Raw genomic sequence first — 22,830 nt, 5'->3', positions numbered from 1 at the left:
CCCTCTATCCTGGCCCCCGAGTTGGTTAAGTGGCTCTGCCCCCCGTCTCTCAGCTAATCGTTCTAGAATATCAGTCATCCTATTAATGACAGTAGCCATTTGGTTAACCTCTATATTCTCTTGTCCTTGGGTTGGTCCAGTTGCCGATCCTTATTCATCCCCTTGAGATTGGGCTTGCCTAGACCCTCGCCCACGATCTCGTCCACTCCTTCGTCCGTCCATAATTCTAGCGGTGCCTAGCGCAAGAAATAAAAGTGGTCACGCGAGAAATTTCTTAAAACAAGAGCCGATCTTGAAAATATCCGCGATAACATTAATTAACATGTATTTACACTTTAAGGTTCATAAAGTTAGCAAGTCATGGGGAAATTACAAAAATATAGCACGCAGGTGCGACAAAAACACTTTTAGTCACATACGACTAAAGTAGTCAAATGCCTCAAAAGTAAGCCACACAATTATACAAAAAAAAAATTACAATGGCCTTGACACTAGGATCATCCCAGCTAATTCTAACTACATCAGTCAAAATGATCTAATTTTTCTCGTTCATTTCCCATAACGGAGATCTCAAGTCCAATACAAGAATCTTCCGTACTCTGACCTTTGCCATCAGAACTTATCTCAAAATTACTTATGATTTCTATTTACATTATAATACACGAGACTATATCCCTTCCGAAATCACAAGCATTCCCTCAGGAAAAGTATTTAGTACTCAAGTACAAGAATTCAAAACTAAGAGAATTTGCAACTCAGGCCGTACGCTCCCAAGTGCTAATCAATAAAGTTTAAGATCCCTACCTGACGTACATATCTATCTACTTCAAGTAGCACGATAAAGGTTTTACGCTTACCACTTTTGTAGTTCACAACTTACGCATAAGAAGAACACTTAGTCCTTTATACATATTCACATAATTGGGACCATATCACCACTTGGCCCAAACTCATTCCTCGCAGAGACCACGCGAAACTGCTCTGATTTTTATCCCTACAAGTAGTCACTTAACTTTCAAACCAGTCCCACAGTCCGGCATTCTAAACTTTTAAACCTAGGATAAACTACAAAGATCTAAAACCTAAACTCTGATACCAACTGTGACGCTCCCACTTCTCCCAAGGGCGAACCCAATGGTATCCGCGGAACGCCTGCCTAACTCTCGTCAGAACTCGAGACAAATCGATTCAAGTTTAACAATATATAACAATTAATACTAGTCTAATAAGGAAAAGTCGCTTCCATAATCGAATATCTAAGTCTTACACCACGAGTTCAAAATACATCAGTTACCCAATTCTTACATCAGGATCTAAAAGATACATCAATTCCCAAAATATACAACAGCTAAAATGTCTAGTCGATTACATTTGAAACCCTAATACAAAAGTATATCCAAAGAATTCCATCGAGTTTCACTCCATCCATTCCTATTAAGGAAAATAAATCTACGGGGTGTGCAATTGCTCGTGAAGCCAAGAAAACACACATGCAAGCACGTTGTCCAAGTAACAATCTCAATATTCAAGTAGCACAATAATATTCAAATAAATTACAATTCGAGCGAGAAAAGTAAACAGAAACAATTCAAGGATATAGGAGCTCTCAGGAGCTATTTTCCACTTGCTTCGCCACGGTTCGATCCGATACCCTCTCGTGATGACACTCCGTCATCCGGGTGGGTATTATATCCGTTGAAACTTCACTTATTACTTCCTCCGGCCAACATTCCACCCTCTCGGATCCGTAACCAAACGCGCACGAAAAAGGCGATACTCGTCGAGTATGCCGAACGAGATCTCAAGAAATCAAGTTTTGATTTTTAGAACACGCACGAAAAGGGCGATACTCCACGAGTATGTCGAACAAGATCTCAAAAGATCAAGTTGTGTTTTGTTATTCTCTTGATTTATCAAGTTTCTCGACCAAGCCCATGCCGCCTCGAGTTGCAAGATTGGCTAAGAGAATTGGGCGTCCCCATAAGTCGAGGAGATCCAATCCACCCGACAACACGACACGCACGGCATGTACAACATGTACGATAACATGCTATGCACACGAAAACGAGTATATTTTAGTCAACGAGATTCACTCAAATCGACTTTGAAAACCAAGTTAATGCAAGTAAAGTTCAAATAAAGGAGAGCGAGTGCGATAAAGTGCACACTCGTCTCATCAAGTGATATTCACGTATATAAGCAGGTAAATCAAGTAAACACGACAAGTCATGCACTTGACACTCACCAATTCAAAAGTAATTGAGCGAGTAAAGTCTTTAGTTGTCCCCTCCGGGATTCTCTTCAAGACTCGCTTGAGTACCTGAAGCAATTAATAAGCATTTTTCACTCATAATCACGCATTAATCAAGAAAGGAGTTACACTCATCTAGACTAGTCAATACCTCAAATCGAGAACCTTAGCCACTCAAAATAAAGGTTCAAAAGTGAGGCTTTATTAACACAAGAAAAACTGATTTCCTTCATGAAATCAAGTTTAAAGCGACCAATTATCATCAAGAAAGAATAACGAGTTCTCAAAATTTCATTTTCTAAGAAATCGGCAAATTTCAGCTTTGCACGTCAAACTTAGAAAAATCAGATCTTGCCCTCAGTAGGTCCAAAATTGAAAAACTTGATACCGTTGGAAATTACTTCCGAAGTACTAAAAGTTCTTAGAAGACACTTTTCCATGATTCAAATTGGAAGACATTCGAATTTTGGCTTCAAATTGCTGTTTTGGAATACCAAGACAGATTTGGGTTGATTTTCGGCAAAATTTGGAAATTCGGCATAATTCACACAACGCGAACTAGCCTCTAAAATTTGGAACTTAATTAGAGTTACATTCAAAGTTTACAACACAACAAGAGGAACAAGAATCGGGGTTTTGAGCACCAAGATATAGTGGTTCAAAGTTGCTGAAAATTTGAGACAATTATGAAATTTCCAGATTTAAAGTACCAACTTTGGGATTTTGTTCGAGTATCGAAATGGACTCGGAATGGCACCAAATTAGCAGTATTACACTACCATATAAGGGCTATTTCTTTGTCAAATCTCATAGGAAAATTCATTCGGGAAGTTGGTTAACAAAACCATCAAAGTTTCGAAATCTCCAAAGCAAAGCTGCCTTGCACCACTAGTTTTCTTTTTCTCAAACTTTTGGCCAATAAAATGCTTAAAACATGTCTCATTTATGCTAACCAGGTCTAATAAGGATCCAAGATACATTGGGTAGGTGATTTAAACCAAGAATTTCGAAGAGCAAGTCTCAAATTAAAATTGGTTACAAATCTATCCAACATGAGGGATTTCTCCCACAAAGTCAGTTTCGAATTCTGGTCATAAATCACTCAATTCAACTCGGAATTGAGCGTGGTTAGTGGCGTTGAAAACCAGATTCTTAAAGCTACAATTCTTAGAAGAAACTTTTTCCAAAATCTGTCCACGGCTAGCTCATATTTGGGCACCAATTCACTGCTCAAAACAGAGCTCCCAGTGTAGATGTGAAACAGGACAGTCATGTTTAAACAATTGGTACGGACTGCTCAGGTGGAATCAGAATGTGCATTTTATACCGTTAGAAAGCTGGAAATGTCTAGTTTCCAGTGCCACAAACGGTACTCGATTTTGACATCGGGGTAAAATGTTATAGCCAAAACAAGAACACTGCCAGAGCAGTTATGGAAAAATTTCCAGTTTTGCTGATTTCCGAAACACAACATTTGGCCAACCAAATCACGTTATTTTTTTATGGAACTTTCTACACTACCCACACAACATATATACATCCTAACCAAGTCATTAGAACCACGAAAAATCACTCTAAAGGTCACGGACAACACAGGGGCAGAAATGGAAAATTTTCACCTTCACTCCCCTTTGAGTTTCCACCAACAACACAACATTATTCCACTAAATTAAGCACTAAACCAACATTAATATCATCAAAACATAACAAATCAGTCCATCCAACCATAGTGGGAGTTCATAGAGCCCACACAACATTTTCCAACATAAATAAGGCTACCCACATGCATGCATGAGCTTATAAATGTTATACTACTTCCATAAGAAAAGATTTGAGTAGTGGATCATCACTTACTTCCTTAGATGAACCAAGCAGAAATTTCGGTCCTCCTTAGCCCAAGAAAAACCGTGAAAGCAGCCCTCTTTCTTAGCTTAATGTGGTCTCCAACTGATTAGCTAAGTGTGGTTAAATTTTGGTGTGATTTGGTGGAGATTTAGTGAAGAAATAGAGGAGAAATTGGAAGAGCTTTGGTGCTGTTTTTTCTTCCCTTTGGCCGGCTGGTATGGAGCATGAGAGAGAGAGGTTTGATCAAAAATTAAGCTTCCAAGAGATGCTAAAATGTGTGGCCCAAAATCAAGCGAAAGTCAACTCTCTCCTCGCGCGTACACGCGCACGTTTTGTGCTCGATTCCTCTCGAGTTTGTTTCACTAGTGAACTAAATCTCTAATGCACTTGTATTCATACTTATTATTATTCACTCTTAATGGTCTAAAAATAATGGTTTTAAATCCCTCAATTTAATTGCGCGCGTAAAAACGTGTACTTCCGATTTTTGCGCGATAAATTGAACCTTCCGAGAAATTCTTATAACGATAATATAACTAACTAATATTTGAACACTTAAACATAAAAATACCTATTTTAAGACTAATGTACATGTCTCCAATTTTCCAAGCTCACTGCCTGCCCAAAACGGTTATTGTTTCCAACCGCGCAATCGCTATTCTCACTTAACGAGCTTCCAAAAATTAAATTTTGAAACAAGTCATTTTAAAAATATAACTAAGCTATTGATCCATGTAATTAGATCTAAAAAGGTTAGAAAATAATATTCGGGGCAAACAGGTAATTGAATAATTAAATGAGCTAGAATTAGGAGTTTAAAATAGATAAATTTTGTGAGTCTTCACAGGATTATTATTATTATTGCACAGGCATCGACACTTGTCATGGTTTATTTTATATACACACCAGAAAATTGGCAAAGTTGATTGAAAAATCTGGCCTGCACAAGTAAAACTGGAATGTTGTAGTAATTTGTGACTCAATGTGGATTAATTTATGAACTGAATCTCTTTGAGGTGTCTTCCAATGATTGTTAGTGCTTTGAGTCTTGTTTTCAATGGACCAAGTTTTATGATTGTTTGACATTTATAACTCGAGTTATGATTTTTTCAAACGAGTGATGCTTGCTGGAATTTTTCCAACTTGGACCAAGAGAGAAAGATGATGAGTTTTTTTCAACTTTTCTATAACTTTTGACTATAAAATTGCATGCGTACTGTTAATCTTCCTTTATAATGCAATAACAGTGACATGTATGTAGGTTCTAAGGAGAAACTTGAGTTGTAAGGCTGTGATTCTTATTGGAATTTTTCTAGCTTTGTCGTGAGAGTTAGCTGTGTAAGTACAGCTCTTGTGTTGCAAATTTTGGTTGAAACATGTCTTATTTCTATTTGTATAATACTTATGGTATGTTCACCATTGAATATAATGGAAACTTGATAACTTGGTTGAAGAGCAACTTGAAGAACTACTGGAAATCCACTTGATTGGACGAGTGAGAAAGAGGGGAAAATTTCTAGTTATTACATGACTTTTGGAGCTACAAAAATTTTAGATTGTTGTTCAATAAACCTCATAATATATTAATCTTCATATGCATGCTGAGTTTCAGTGATAAATAAAGAGTTTTATTGAAGAAAAACTCCCTTAGCAAACTGTTTTCTTGCTAGAAAATTTTCTAGTTTTGAGCCGTAGAGAAAACTTGAACTTCTAGTTTTTAAATACAAATTGTCTTGTTGAGTTTTACTGGAATCCATGGTTAGTACCACCTCTCTTGATACAAGCCTATTTTTGTGTGATTTATGGTTGAAATAAGTATGAGAGGGGCTATTTTGGTGACAAAATGAGGAGAGGTTTGCTGGAATTTTGCTTGCTTAAACCATGGACTATATGCTACGTTTTCCAGCTTATAACTGCCATTTTGTTGTAATTTTTCAAAGAGTTTCATGTCTTATATTCACACTATGAGGCATTGCATGATTTATTCTTGAACCATGAAAGAAAGTTGAGTTTTTGGTTAGCAATCCACTTACATGTAACCTGTTGATTGGTTTGAACTTAGGTTATATATGATTTCTTGAGTGCACTTTGATGGTAGTGTATAAGCTGAAATTTTAACAAAACCATGTGTAAAATAAGAGGAAAAGTGATGGTTTCTTCTAGTATGCTTTCTAATTGCATTTGTTTCACTTTAAACTCGAGATTGGTTGTCTTTTTAGCTATTTGTTGCTGGAAATTCCAGACATGAATTGGAATGAGGAACTCCTTGGTTACTCATGTTCCCAGGGTCTAAATGTTCTCTTTTCACTCCAAAACCATATTTATACCTTTGCACTAGTAGTTACTTGGATTTTCTTTGGTTCACCTAAACTTTGAATGGTTGAACCATCATACTCTATCTTGATTGTTCTTAGGGTTTGTTGGTCATTAAGAGCATAACTCGGAAGCGAACTTTTGATGTTCTTTTGTTTAAACTGGTGAGTGTTAAGTGCATGTATTTTGATATCTTGATTTGAATGATACTACGTGTTATGTGTTGAATATTGAACTTGATGAGGCAAGAGTGTATTTTATCACACTCGTCCTCTCTTTCTTGAATGATCTTGTACTTGCTTGAATTTGATTGACATGTACTTGTGTTTGTACTTGTGGTTGACTTGTAAGTGCTGAGTGGCAGCATGTACCACACTCAATTCGAATAGGAGGTGCCTCTAATCCCCGTCTCAGTACTTTTATCTTGATTAAGTCGATTGGAGAGTTATCTCATCGACTATACTTGTTCTTACTTGGGTATACTCGAGTATTACCACCACTGTTTCTGTTTGGTGTTCGGGCCCGGTAAGGGGTATGTTTGGTAGACGAAAAACTGGTGTAAAGTGGAGATTTACGGTCATTGTTTTGTCTCTTTAAACGTTAACGGAGTATCAACGGGTTTGGAACAAGTTAATGCAATGGGAAAATTAGCTCTTGAGAGCCATCTGTATCCTTTTACTTGAATGCTCTATATGAGTTGTGGAGTTTACTTATTTCATTATTTGATGCTTATATTTGATCGATTAAAAGTTTAGTTATGTGATTTGTAATTGCGTGACCTTTTGGCACCTCATTGGGCGATAACTCACCCTGTTATCCTTTGTTTTTCCTTACAGGAGACAAAGTTTTGAGAACGTGATTTTGGGGAAAGAGTTGAGTTAGTTATTGTTTTGTTTTGTTTAACCTCCTATGTATTTGTACACTTCACATGTATTTGTATAAGTTTGGATACTTTGGCTTGTATTTTAAATTGAATCTTTAGCGACTCCATTGTATATAGTTTTGGGTTGATGAATGGAAGTTAAATTGCGCGTTTTAGTACTTTATGTGAATTTTGATTTAGTAGTTCTAGCAAGAATTGGGCAGGCAGTCCGCTAACATTTGGAGTGCGCCCTAAGGAAAGGTGGGGCTATCACACTGATGGCTTTATTGACTTGGAATCATATGATACAATAGCTATAAAACTTAAAGGAGATGAGAGATGCTATATTTCTACTATTTATATAGAGAATTAGGTAAATTCTCCAGCATAGCATGAAGATAACCCATGGCAAGCATTTGTCTTTGTGCCTAAAGACAACTGGTATATAGCCAAGATACCTATTGCTCGGTATTTGCCAACATGGAGAGGGAATGTTATTGACGCAAATTTGGAGATGAGTCCTTCTCGAGTTGTTGGATTGTCCTTATCTGTCAACACAGAAGGTGGAGTTCTGTACTTAGTCCAGGTGACTTTCAAGTGGAAATTGATTGGATCAAAGCCTTGAGAATGTAGTGATTCCCTATGAAGAATGTTTTTAGCACTAAATATCAAAGTTAGGAAGGCTTAAACTCATGTACATATGGATGATCTTGTTTTTCTTTTAACAAAACATGTTTAGTATTCTTTTCCCAACAAATTTTGTCGCAAAGCTCTTAGTTCTTTTTTCAAATAACTTTGGCCTGTTTGATAACTCTACTTAAATCTAAAAATTAATTCATGTAACACTTTTTGAATTCAGCATGTTTGATAAAAGAGCTATCTTACCACTTAATGTATTAAACACTGCTTAATTTGTGTGCAAAATTTTAAGTGAAAATTTTTCATTGAATCTTCTAAATTGACTACACGTAATATACGTCTCACACACATATCACACTCTAATATTGTTCTTGCATACGGTACATGCTTGTTTTCTTTATGTTCAAGACACATGCAATTGCATCATACATGCACACACATATTCTAAATTGTTTCATTATTTGCTTTCTCTCACACGCACATACACATTTTTCTTTTTCTCCAAATACATAAATAAGGGCAATTTTTAAAAAATTATATATATATATATATATATATATATAAACACAATATGTGTTCAACATTTCAATTGAGTATTATAATCTAATTGGTTATCAAACAAATATGTCTTAAACATTTGAACAACTTACTACTTTCATCATTTAATTTTCAAATTTCAGAATTTAAATTTTAAACTTCAATTTTATCAAATAGACCCTTTGTTGAATAAGTGATAGAAATGATACATACAGAAATAATAAAGATCTCATTATGTTTGGGGGGAGGTTCGAGTTGGGTGGTACAGGGGGAGGGAGTGTAAGTGAGAAGTCTCGGGTTCGAGTCCTCCTGCTTATACTAAAAAAAAAAATGTCATTATGTCTGAAAAAAGATATTACACAAATTTTGAAAATATTAATTTTTTTTTATCACTCTTTAGATTGATTGCTTATATGACTTTATACGATTTCTTAATCTTTTCCTGTTTTCCCAATTTTTCATTTTTAAAAATTAAAATTTGAATAGACAATGTTATCATCTAAATGTCACCTATCCATGTTCATGTTTTTGATATATTGATTTGAAATTCTAACATCTCAGATGTTATTTCAATCTAAATCGTTTCAAACGTTGCTCTCTTCCATTCCTTTTTTGTTTTGTCCCCTCCCTTCTCGTTAACATGTATTCTGCCATATCTGGTATTCATTTCTTTTTTTTTTTACTCCTTTCCCATTAACCTGGATTGCATTGGTAAGTTTTTTTCAAAATTCAATTCTGCATGAGATTAAGCATATATTCCAAAAGAAAAAAAAAAGAAAAAAATCCTATTATCTAAATCTATAGTTTCTCCTATAGATTAACTTCCTCCCTCTCCGCTAACTAGTTTCCAAAATTAAATTTAAATATGGAATAATCCATATGGTATAATCCTTATTATATTACCATATAAGTTCTTATCTCGATTACTTTCTCTTTCCATCCGTTTCTTTCCATTGTAGGCATGTCAATACTACTCGTCCTTTTTTATTGTCACACCGCACACTTGATGTGTATGTAATAAAGAAATGCATTATATTTTATGATGAATGAATTTAACATACAAATTTTTATTATTAAAGAAAATTTTAATTTTATAAATTATTTTGACAATTGATTGTTATGTTGGTAGTTACTGCTGTAGTTGCACTGAAAAAAATATGTTTAAATAGTTACTGCTTTGGGTGGTTACATTGAAAAAATATGTTCAAATAATAAATTAAGAAATGCTTATAAATAGTTACCTTGATAACATGTGTTTGGGTAATTAAAGTAAATTAATTTTTTATAAGGGCAAAAATGAAAGTACATAAAGTGACAATAAAATGTTTACATCAAATGCCTTCCTCTCCTGTTATATATAGTATAGATTTCAAGAACTATTTCTTTTATTGATTATTGCATTTTTAAAGAAACTCTTTGCATATCCATAGCAGTTTAGTAAGGGGTTTTTATTTTATTTTATACTTTTCACAACGTATTGATGTTTCAAATTTTGGGTTTGCAAGTTCTAGAAAAATTTGCCTAATTTTTTAGGATTTTTGGCTAGAGTAGTTTTATAGATACTGTCAGTATATACACCATCACGATTGGATGTATGACATATAAGTAAATTTTAAATTTTAAATTCAAATTTTGCACATATGTCATATATTTTATAGTGATAATGTATACACTGACAGTGTATATAAGATTAATCCTTTTTGTTATATACAAAGATGATTTTTGGAATTTTTAATGGTTCTCCTTGCCGGTTTTGTTGATTAATTATTGCACGGTAAGTTCTTCATTTCCATTGACTGTAATTGCCATTTTTTTTTTTCTAATTCAGGTCCATAAAAGTAGACTTTGTATTTGTGCGGAAAGAAATAGATATAAATGTCTAACCTTTCATTCAGGTGAACGTAAAATGATGGAGTAATTTCATAAAAATGTACATTGGATTAGCACTTTCCTACGTTCCCATCTAAGTCTAAGTCTAAGTCTAGGTAGGGCAATTATATACATTTTTATTTTCATTCTTGGTTTTTACGATTTCTTACCCAAAAAACCTCATTTGCTTTTGGGAATGCTTTGATCTTATGATAAATTGATTTAGGAAGCTAAGTTTGTTGTTTAGAAGCTATTCTAAAGCACTTGGATCTAAAAGTTTAATATTCTGGAAAAGACTTGAAATAAATTTTCTTAGTAATAATATTCAGCAAAACTCGGATCTTGGGTATTGACATTATGGTTCTTTTTATCTTTTCTAGGGCTTTGTTGAATAATTACACTCTCTAAAAGATTAAATTTTTTTCATTTTTTACAAATAAATATTTGAGCCTTGCACATTTAAGTTGATGAAGGTTTCTTGGCTATTACATTGGAATATTTCAATTTTGTCCCTTTAGCTTTTTTTTCCGGACACAATAAATTCTTTTCTATACCTACTCTTATTCTATACAAAGGAAAAGGGGTGGATCCAAGAGAGTCAATGGAAAATTCGGAGGGGACTGAATCACTACCAAATTCGATGGATACCTTTACACCTGTTGATGAAATTTTCAAAAAAATACTGAAATAAAAATACAGGTCAAAATATTTGATCCCCTGACCTACACCTTCAACAAAAATACAGGCCAAGGAAATTTTGTCACTTTAGTTGCTGTATCACACTTGCTTTACCGTACGAGTCAATGGAATTGATACGAACGTGTGTCATACGGATTTGGGGCAGGGACGGTCATCAGTATGACCGTCCCTGCACGGTTGAGGGCCAAGATTGGCCCTCAAAATTTTGTACGGCTGAGATTACACCATGTAACTCGATTTTCGCGCCAAGTGTGGGACCCACCACTATCTGTTGTGAAAATACATCCTGTGAAAAAAAAGTTACACCATGTACAAAGAAAGTTACATGGTGTTGATAATGACCAAAATTGGCAGTGCAACCGTCCGTGCCCCGAGTCCGTGTCATACAAAGAACAATTCAGAAACCTGGGAAGTGGTACCAATATGTGTCATACAACAATTCAGAAATAATATGTCTGAACAAGTCAGAAATAATATGTGTCTGAACAATTCAGAAACATGAGAGGTTGTTTGGATTACATGTTATTTACACCTTAGTTATATATACTAATTTGCTTACATCATCAATATATTTTTTAATTATTTTTTTATCTCAGATACATTACATTAAAAAAGTATTACAGTATTTTTTTTTTTTACAAAATTATTTCAAATAATTTACTATCCAAACACTCTAATGTCATGGTTAATGCCATTTTCTTGAAAGTCGACAAAAGTTGGGCTCAAATGGGTTGCTTGACACAACATCATATTTCTTAGGGTTAAATGCAAAAAACCCACAAACAATTACACTAATCGGTCTTTACATCCTAAAGTATTTTAATCAGTATTTTACACCCTTAATCAACTAAAAAATAATATGAAAATTAATTTCATCAAGTAATTGATGAAATGATCAATTTATTCTCCATTAAGAACTTAAGAGGCAAAAATATCATTTTGATGGGAAAGATTACTACTTTAAATAGACTAATACTCACTTAATAATAGAAAGCCTAATTGTTAACATATAAAAAAAATATATTGCGTCATCTTGAACGAGAATTAAGACTATTGCGGTCAAAATGAGGAGCAATTACTGTTGTAATTTTTAAAATCTCATAATTTTCTTGAACGCATTATAATGTCGTAACTTTATATAATCAGCAAAAGTTCACTTGAAATCTTCACAAGAATAAAATTGGAGTAGCACCCCAAAATTTTCATATGAATTTAAATTGCAATAAAGATTCAATACCAAACCAAAATTAAAACCCACATATTAGTAAAAAAAATATTGGGCTTAGAAGTTTCAATAAAACACCTAGATTGTTTACTTTTCCTTAATCACAATCTTTTTTTACCTAGGCTAACTTGACATATGTATTAAAATAGGATTGCTGAGATTCTTGAATTGAATTTATTCCCTTTTTTTCTTTTTTTCCTAATTCTTTTGTTTTAATTGTCATTCAAAGTGATCATATATTTTATTTTTATATATTTTCAATTAGAATTTTATGATGAAGTGAAAATTTTATTTATTTAAAACGACAATATTTTGTTCCAAAAAGGTATTTTTGTCTCTTACAAGCTTTTAATGGAGGATAAATTGTGCAGTTCATCAATTATTTGGATAGAGATAATTTTCTTATTATTTTCTTGTTGACTAGGGTGTAAAATGCCTATTAAAATAGTTTAGGGTGCAAAGTGCAAATAGTGTAATAGTTCATGAGGGTTTTTTCCATCTAACCCTATTTCTTAATACATTAGTGCTCTAATTTACTAACATCCTTAAATTATGAATTGATTCAATGTAAGTTTTCGGTATTTGAGTTTTGAATAATCCTAATGACTGGTTAGAGTACGGAAAAATTAGTCAACCTAATTGACTAAATGCAACCTCAATTCCTTTATTCTTATCTTTTAAAGTTTCAAATATATTATCTCAAAAATCTTTGAAGTTTCAATTGCTATTCCACAACATGTACTTCAATTAGTATTAAGACTTAAACCATATATTCTACTAAATCAAGATTACCTCTCCTTTCCTCCAACTTCTCTCCACTTCTTTTCATTTTCTCAGAAGGCCTTTCTATTCAGGAGGGAAATCACCATGGTCTCCCTCTCATGGATTTCATTTTATTGTATTTTTCAATAAAGTCTCTCCTAAATTTTCTTAATGAGAATCATTTATTTCACATAGAAATTCCTAGTGAGAATTTTCTATTTTTTCTAGAAGTTTCTTGTGAGAATTTTCTATTTTTATCCTTGTTTTGTTGTTTGATCCGAATTTATTTCAAATCTGGAATTTCTTCGGGGTCTTAGGTCTATCTCAACAAATCTCATCTTCATTATTGGAGGTTGAAGCCATTAAGTAGTAGATCTAGCGATTGGAACATACACCGAAAGGAGTTGTAGTTATTTATCTTATTAGAAGCCAATTTGAAAATTTCTTGTAGTGTTCAGATTTGTTTGAAAATCATTCAAATAAATTCCAGACTATTATTTCAAATGTATGTTTAACCTATCACTAAAACAGAAAAGTAAACCAAATTATGTTGGATAATTTCCAACAATCTGTTAATGAAATTTGTTTTATATCCAAAAAAAGTATTGAGATTTAAAATGGAACAATTTCAAAATTCACTTCCGATTCTCAGCTCCAATATGGAGCCTCCTTACCAAATCTCATTTTCAAATCCTGACATGTGTAATAAGTCGTATTATAAGAATTGATATAAGTGACCTCATATGACACGTGTCAGGAATTGAAAAATGAAACTTGGTAAAGAAACTCCATCGTGGGGCTGAGGATCTGAAATGTCACTTCCAATCCTCAATCCCAATCTCACTTTTCAAATCATAACCCGTGTAATAAGTCGCATTGTAAGAATTGATCTAAGTAACCTTATGTAACATGTGTAAGGATTTGAGAAATGAGACTTGATAAAGAAACTCCATAGTGAAGCTAAGGGTCCAAAATGCTCAAAATTAATCCCCGTGCAACGAATGGGGTTTAAGACTGGTTAGTTACTAAATCTAATGAGCAATACTATCCCTTAAGCTAATTAAAAAAAATCCATTAAGCTCAAAAAATATTCGATTCAAACAATTGCATAGTAAAATTCTAAGTTTAGAGGCCTTTCATTCGGTCACATTACGTGATGCACAGCATACCAACAATCAATTTTATTCTTGCATCACAGGGTAATTCATGATTCAAATTAGTTCAATAATTTTTGTAGTTGTGGCTTATGATAATTGAAATACACGTGTCTATTTTTCTCAAAAAGAAAATGTGATTAAAATGCACTAGAAAGATTATACTACTTCCTAAGACGAAAAGAAATGGTAAATGTTTTCAAAATGCACTTAAAATTTAAAGAAAGTTTATCTTAGCCAAACTGATGTACCCGTTGTGGTTTTTTTTTTTTTTTTTTTTTTGAGATATTAACTGTAATTACAGCGCAATACTTCAAACTACTAAATATCAGTCCTGCTATAGCGCCGAATTTAACAATGTCAAAAATTAATCACCATTCGCATAAGCAGTCAGCATTTAGGAAATTCCAATTTTTTCTCTAGGTAATTGTACTTTGAATACTCATTCCTTGGTTTCGATACTACTCTTCAGTGCCAAACAATATTCTTTCGACGCTAAAATTTGTCCTAACGTATTAAAATATTCAATTTCCTATAAAAATATTGCTAAATTAACACAGCGGCAGGTTTTGCTCCAATGCTTAGCCAGATTAGACAAGGCAGGCAAAGTTAATGCTTTGTTCCTTTAAGTGCATTTGGCGACATTTAGGAAGGATTTATGGTTCATCCAGAAGAAAGTGGGCATTAACTGTTGACATCGCTTAAAGCATGAGAACCGCTGCATCTTCGTCTATTTTTTGATTCATTGTACATTATAGAGAAGATAAACAGATAGGAAAGCTGAGCAACAGCCAAAAGATTGATATGTTTTCAAGTGGCAAGTAGTATCTACAAGTGCTTCTATGTGCTGATAGATGGAAAACATCAAACAAAAAGCCTTCCAATTGACCCTCAACTTTTTTCGAGCTTCGTGTTTGCATAAAAAACACTGTTCACAAAATCATGGAAGCTGGCTTTCACTTTCAATTGTACTTTAGGTCATTTACTCTTACCTAAAAGTTTGCTGCATTGTATGTACACTGCAACTTACATTTATGTATACCCTGTATCCTACTCAATGTTATCCTGCCAGTCAGTAGGATTGAAGATAATGGACTACAAACTTTTCAGACAAGCTAATTCTGCGTACTTTAATTAAAGTTGATGTAGCACAAAGATTAGCATAGTGTCTGCCAGTCTAACAGAAGATTTGGATTTCATTCTCATAATCCTACCATATGATTCAGAAGGCACTAAGGTGAACACAGTAGGTGTGCATATATAAATAAAAGTAAAGAGGCATAGGAGCCGTTTGCCTTGCTGTAAGGCAAATGCAGAATATGCCTAGTTAGATCAATCAGGTGCAGCCACGACACCATCAGTAGATGATCCATCAATGAGCGTCGGCGCAGACGTCTGTGCCATAAAACTACAGAAAACCACCAGGTCCACAACTGCAGAAGGTCAGACTGCTTCACACAAAGTACACTACATTTGCATCCCTATTGAAAAACAGCTTGTTTTCGACTTCCATCATCTGCTCAAAAAAGGAATTAAAGCTTTAATATGCTATAACCAATACATCCAGAGAGCAGTTACAAATAAATTCTGACAGTCACTCCCAAAAAAAAAAAAAAATTACCTCCAACAGGGTCATAATCTCCGCAGTTGAGAAAGGCACAGATGCTCCGCTATTAACTACTCCCTCAATATCAGCAACTGATATTTGTTCAACATGCTGTGCGTGCCTGTACCTTCCAAGTGCTGCGCTAAATGCTTCCAACCTGCAAGCACAGTGAACAAAAGCACCTCCATATTCAAACTGGATTTTTGTAAATTGACAACAACAGAAACAAATATCATGTGCAGCTATGTGATTCCGAATCAACACAAACCTCTCAGGAGATATATTGACATCTGTTCCAGCAGAACCTTCTACTTCCATAGCCTCCCTGTCAATTAAGAAAGGAGGTAACAGAAGAAAACGACAAGCCAATCATATAAATATCTGAGAAATCTGATAGTCTATCAACTGAGACATTGACAAAAAGGACAACACTTGATGTACTTATATCACATTTATCATGTTTTTGATTGCTAATGTCAAAGGTTCAAGCAAAGAAATCATTGACAAATGCAACTCCATGACTCAAGTTCTTAAGGAACATTTACTTCAGAAGATTTCAAACTTAAAGGAGAGTGTTATAAAATATTTACATAACACCCATGAACAGTTTAAGGCTATAAGTTGCAGAATACTGAAAGTCATTCCCCATCCTACTCAAAGAAGCTGATACCAGATTCCACAGAAACTCCAAGTTTAAGTACAATAGGAACTTCAGAGATCTAGCTTAGCTTTGCAAGCACGACAGCCTCCCAAAAAAGTTTGACTACTGAATGCTTTCATATGATGAATGGATTGATCATGACTCAAAAACCATGTTAGCGAATGACATTGATGGGTAGGGTTTTGACTCAGCAGAAGTCTAAGGGCATAGTGAGAGCAAAGAGTATTTATGTAGTCTCACAATTGGTTCTGTATCTTATGCTTACTGAATAGGCAGGAATACATGGATTTGTCACAAAAAGAAGAATATACCCAGATTATACTAGCTGGTGGCTGGACAAATATTGAAGCCATCTCCTCAGTGCAGTCAAGAAGAGAAAAAGTGCAGCATAATCAAATACAACTCATCAATCAATAATGTCACTGTAATCAAAGAAGCACATAGATATAAAGAGTTCAAGACTGAAGGCTGTTATTGGAAGATTTTAATGATCTATGGCAAACAGAATGAAACGTAGCCTCAATTGGACAAAGCATTAGATCTTCTGTGATGTTTCACAGTGCTTAAAAGAGAACATGTATGACTATGACACGGACACAAAGTACTAAGATGATCATTGGCATACAGTCAAATGGCTGAGTTATTAGAACAAGATTTAAAGAATTAATCAACCACTAAATCCAATTATCCGGACTCAAATTATGGGTGCCTTCCTATCATGATCTCAAAAAGTGCACTATAGTCATTAGTCAACATATCTGTAGAGGATAGATCTTTCTACAGCCAAATAAGGAAATCTCAGCTTCCAGCTGAAGCACAGCAAAAAAACACAAAGAAAGCAAACATTCAAAATCATGGGTTTACAGTCTTTCAGCTTGATTTGCTCTGGAACAACTCACCCTGTTCTACCAGAAGCATCACCATTTTCTCTATCATTTCTGGCACCTTGATGCTGAGGTCTACCAGTGTCACCTGCATTATTCTCGGATCTGCGCTTTCTCTCATTCTCTCTTTCTCTTTCTTGCTCACGCTCTTCCATTTCAGTTAGCTCTTGATGATATATGGCAAAGTTCAGGACTTGAAGAGCGGCATCCACATCAGCCTTCAAAACCTGCTCAAGAGCAATTAGTGGACATAATTAGTCAATGATAAGTAATTGTGCACATGAAAAAGCATTGATGTTGCAATAAATAGGGATGAACAGCATAACAGCGAATCAACATCATAATACGCTAAAGGCTCATCAAATAACATTAACTGTACATACGGCGACATACAGATTTACCTGTCTTCTTAACTTCAATTTTGCATGGGCAGTTGACAGACGTATTATTGTTTCCAAGGTCCTGGCAGTTATTGGAAGAGTTCCAGCGCCAGTCTACGTAAAACAATTGTTATTATTTTGATAAAATTTGAGCATCTTGATGCCAAATACTACATACATGTACACAACTAACTGTGAATTAAGTACCAACCTTGGCATTTGAACTGGCACTTCGAAGCTCTGCATATGCAGTTGCAATTTGATCTGATGCCTGTACACAGTAATTTGTAAAATCAGCCACGAACCAGTGACCATGCAAGAGAAGCAAATGAATGGATAACATAAAGGAAACCTAAAAGAGATGTAAACTGAAATTCTTAATACAAATTATGGGACAATGATGTGGCACTTGTAGTTCAGGATCACATTATTAGAAAGGCAGGAATGCAACCTCATCAGTTAACTCAGGCTGAATTCTGTGTTTTGCATAATGGATGTACTTCTTCAGAAAATCAATGGTGAAGGTCTCACGCTTACGACTTGTTTTCCTCCCATGTAGCATTCGGTTATACTTGACAAAGACTGTGGAATTTGCATCACCCTCATCCTCCCTTTCGTATTGTGTACCTACATCTGCATCTGAAGATTTGGGTGTTTCACTTTCAGCCATCCAAGCACAAAGATGAAGTTACCTATATTTCAGTAAAGAAGCTACTATTCCCTTACCTCCATCCATAGTGGAACGAAACCTATGCATCCGCAAGACATGTTCTGAGATTTGACGGTCTATACCAGGGTCCATTTGATCCAAAACAATGAACAGTAAATCAAAACGAGAAAGCAAAGAATCTGGGAGACCAATATTCTTTGTTGGGGTTAGCGAGCGGTCATACTGTACATAACAAGAATAATATGCAGTCAATAAATGAAAGGAATGGACATGAAAGTGCAATTTTTCAAGGAACATAGATTCTGCATCTTACTGTTCCATATATGGGATTTGCAGCTGCTACAACACTGCACCGGGCATTCAAGGATGCATGAATTCCAGCTTTAGCAATTGTTACAGTTTGCTGCTCCATGACTTCATGTATAGCTACACGATCTTGGTCATTCATTTTGTCAAATTCGTCAATACAAACAACTCCTCTATCAGCAAGAACCATAGCACCAGCCTCTAGCCTTCTTTCTCCTAATGACAATCTCACCAATTTGATAAATATTCACTATAGTTAGTTTATAACGTTAATGATACCATAAGAGTGTATTACCTGTTTCTTGATCAGAAGTAACTGCAGCTGTCAAGCCAACTCCTGAAGAACCTCGACCAGTGGTTGATATAGCTAAAGGTGCAATATTCAAGATTGCTCTTAGCAGCTGAGACTTGGCAACAGAAGGATCCCCAACCATCATCATGTTTATATCACTATCAAAGAGCATTAAACCAGACTGAGGACTTAAAACTAACTGTAGTTCAACAACTTGAGCTGTAAAGAGTTTCTCTGGGTGGTAATAAGGAAAGACATTGGACAAGGTGCTGAGTTGGGAATAGAAAATGGAGAAAAGGAAAAGTATGAGAAGATCCACATGACCAAAAGCAGAACTCAGAACATCTAAAATTAAACTAAATATAAAGGACTCAAGTAATAACTTACCCTCGCAAATGAGTACCATTTTTTAAATTCTTTTCACTTCCACCAAGCATCAAAAGAACCAATGACTTCTTTATCCATGTATGACCGTATATAGATGGTGCAAGAGAATTGGCAAGTAAGTCAAAGACATCGTCTCTTTTAGATATCTTTAAGATATTATCTCGGTCTTTATTTCCAAATTGTGTCGCCGTTGTGGATTTGTTGAGAGGAAAGACAGAGTTCGCTATAAGAACAGTCCTGCATGAAAGAATCTGGATCAAGCTTCATATTTACAGCAGACTTGCCTGAGAGGTCAAGCAAGAAAACCTAGCCAGTAAAATCACTGTACTAACCTGAAAACCCCATTCACATTCCCCTTGCTCTTTCCAGCAAGTGCTTTGTATATCCCAACAATAGCCACACGATCTCCAGGCTTGCACTTATCCACTAAGTCATCCTCTAAAATAACATCCACTGTCCGTGGTAGTTGACCAGGAGCAGAGTTTTCAGGCACTTCTTGCATTGATAATGTCTGGTGGTCTTTATATGTGCACAGCCCATACTCAGTCACCAATAATTTGCCTTGATCATCCTAAATCATAATCATTCTTAGAAAGGCTTTGTTTTGTGGAAAAAAAATGAAATGAGGTGATTGTACTGAGAAGCTCAAGATTACCCGCGTTGGATACACAGAACCTGTTGGCAATCCCATATTGGATGTTATATCTCTATACTCACGGGTTGTGAACTTCCCTGTCTCAGGGCAGAAGTGAACACTCTTGACAACCTTTGGTCTCACAAGAGAACCTAAATATACCAAGTAGATATCAAGCAAAATCACAGATTTAGACACATAGATATGAGCATGAAATGGTTCAGTATCAATGTAAGAGTAGCCAAAATGTCAAAATCAGTTTTATAGCCATAAGATGCCGAAAAAGCCTAAACTTAAATTTAATATTTGTACAAGGATTTTTATGGCCTAATTGAGAAAGGGAGAGAGGCACAGACAGACAAAGACAGGAAATTTGTAAGAGAAGATCAAAGAATATGTGCACTAACAGCAATAGCACAAGGAACCACATTGCATCCAAATGCAAAACTCATGTATCATGAATGGGAAGGGGAAAAGAAAAAGAAATCATGTGCTTCCATTAAGGTCCTATGATTCATATGTTAACCACCTTACTTTGACACACATTCTGTGAATTCAAGCTTTAATCCCACGTGCATGTAGATTTTACCTGAACAATATGAAGAAGGTTGAAAATCCAATATAACCCACACTGCATTGTTGCACATCATTTTAAAAGATTGGAGCACATAACTGAGAATTGCAATTAGAGATAAAACTTTAAGTGATAAAAACTATGTTTAATTCTCAGCTTCATACTAGATAACTTAAATGCAGATGCTCCCTGGATTGCACTTTAACTGTGGAATTAGACCTAAAATATGAACAGCCGTAGACTCAGTTTCCAAGTCAAACACCAAACGTTCACTTTATGACACTGTGTACTAGTGAGCTCAAACAAGGAAGGAGCAGAATAGACTAAACAATACATTAGACTAGAGTATCATTAATGTAGATGAAAGGGCAAGAAAGTACATTTGGTAACAATTCCCTCAACACACACTATGGAACCAATGAAGCCTGACAAGAGGTCTCTTGGGGTCACTCTGCGTGAAACAAAAGGACCATCAAGCCCGACAAGGACTTGCTCCCCTTCCTTCAAATACTTTGCATCACAGCTTCGAACCATCTCTGTCATTGCATCACATAGTGGTTGCATATACTCGCTTGGGTTCTGGAGAAGCCTATCAATTCCAAGAAAAATGGAAAAATGAGACTCCTTCAATAAGCCCCAAAGTTAAAGTAAACAGACAGGCAACAAAGTTGTACAATTTCATGCTATGCTTCCGGATCACCTTCTATATATTAAAAAGAAAAGGTTTCTAACAACATTCTCCTCCTGTACAAAACTGCCTAAAAGGAAACTACATGTCTCTCCTAAAATCATGCATCATCTTATTCCTTTTTCTTCCAGTCCTTCACCATCTGTTTCTATTGTCACATCTTTAATGAATATCCAATTGAAAACAACTTCGGTAATTACAGCCAATATATAACACTGTTTGATGGCATTTATTGCTACACACCAAATATTCATCCGTCAAAAGATTCATTTTCAGATTAAACAATTACATTTCTTAGTGGAATTTTTCATAACATTTGGACTTAATGTGTCTTAGAAATCAAATTAGTAGGAACTGAGTGTCAAAATATTTCATTTCATTTTCAAATAAAATATCAATTTGCTGATGAAAGTTCAGAGAGACAGAGAGACAGAGAGAGTAAACAAAATGTTTTTCAAATATTCCGATTTCACAGAAATATCTGATATCTTTTTTCAATCTCTCTTTTTTACTTACAACGGCATTTTAAAAAGCTCAAAAGAAAGGCTAAAAACAATAAAATTGGAAATACAGAAAAGACTGAAGAATCGATAGGTGAAGAAACGGCATCTGAGAATATAAAAACCTGCGAGCGAGGTCAGCCCCTTCCCTGTGGTTATACAGATGAGAGAGCTTGATAATCAAACGGCGCTCTTGTCTGTTAATCATAGTGTTAATGTCCTTCTTCAACTCGATACTCAGTTCCTGAAACAAATCAATCCATGAATTGACATTACACAGAAATAAGCGATTTTTTTGGTCACAAGTTTGAGAAGAAAAGATTACGCTTTGGTCGAAGAATTTGAGGAAGGCGCGCTTGTTCGTCGCCCTAACTTCCTCGCTGAGATCCATTGCCGCTCCTTTGCCCTCCTCTCTACTGTGTGACTGCGTGTATTCTTTTCTGGAGATAGGGAGAGAATGGGTGAGAGAGAGCGCTTCTGGTTTTTCCTTTGCTCGACTCAAGGGCTTGGGATTTGGCGGGAAACCGAGGGAGAAATGGTGCGATGTGGCGGGAAACGATCAGAGGGGCACGTGGATTTTTTTCTTTTTCCTTTTTTTTTTCTCCTTTTCTTTCTTGTTTTGTTTTGCCTTTTTGGGGATTGATTGGGGAATGAGCCGTGGGCCTTACCGGGTTGGATACAGATCATTTTTAAATTGGTTTTGCAGATTTTTGTTCTTGTTTTCATTTCTTTTTCTTTCTTGCAGGTCACAGTTTACATTTATTATTCTCAAAATGCAACTCAAGCTAGTGGGGATATTAGTTGGATGGATGAAAATACCCATTGACCCACCGAATCACAAAATCAGTACCGATCTACTCCAAAATTTAGGGTACCAGACCCGCATTTCTTGATTGAGTCTGAGGAGGATTGAGTAACCACTTACATGTGCAAGCAGGTTAGAGTGAAGGTCTAACAACTCGCAAATACATGTGCATATATATATATATATATATATATATATATATATATATATATATAGACACACGTGTGCATATACACAAAACAATTACCAATTTTAAACATAATTAAATAATTTCATTGATCAAATTT

General features: G+C 35.1%; 1 protein-coding gene across 1 annotated transcript; it reads right to left on the bottom strand.

Annotated features, from left to right (window-relative positions):
- Positions 1-15,259: 15,259 nt before the first annotated feature.
- Positions 15,260-22,282, bottom strand: LOC113709279 (DNA replication licensing factor MCM3 homolog 2). Its single transcript, XM_027232000.2, has 16 exons — positions 22,064-22,282; positions 21,864-21,982; positions 20,931-21,139; positions 19,998-20,128; positions 19,675-19,913; positions 19,343-19,579; positions 18,959-19,113; positions 18,671-18,879; positions 18,414-18,579; positions 18,139-18,326; positions 17,899-17,958; positions 17,709-17,801; positions 17,323-17,534; positions 16,031-16,087; positions 15,778-15,919; positions 15,260-15,672 (listed from the first exon to the last, which is right to left on the bottom strand). The coding sequence occupies exons 1-16, from the start codon at positions 22,127-22,129 to the stop codon at positions 15,610-15,612; spliced, it is 2,346 nt and encodes a 781-aa protein (XP_027087801.1). The 5' UTR covers positions 22,130-22,282; the 3' UTR covers positions 15,260-15,609.
- Positions 22,283-22,830: the final 548 nt, after the last annotated feature.

Source organism: Coffea arabica, chromosome 9e, assembly GCF_036785885.1.
Source record: "Coffea arabica cultivar ET-39 chromosome 9e, Coffea Arabica ET-39 HiFi, whole genome shotgun sequence".
Taxonomy (NCBI): Eukaryota; Viridiplantae; Streptophyta; class Magnoliopsida; order Gentianales; family Rubiaceae; genus Coffea; species Coffea arabica.
Note: the sequence above shows the minus strand (reverse complement) of the source record. Positions and strands in the feature narration are given on the sequence as shown.

Bases quoted from the DNA above. Each gene is read 5' to 3' on its own strand.
- LOC113709279 (XM_027232000.2), bottom strand. From the start codon at position 22,129: ATGGATCTCAGCGAGGAAGTTAGGGCGACGAACAAGCGCGCCTTCCTC. The intron at 18,580-18,670 runs GTAAGATGCAGA...TGTTATGTACAG, and splicing joins CAAATCCCATATATGGAACA to TATGACCGCTCGCTAACCCC. The intron at 15,920-16,030 runs GTTTGTGTTGAT...CTGTGCTTGCAG, and splicing joins GTCAATATATCTCCTGAGAG to GTTGGAAGCATTTAGCGCAG.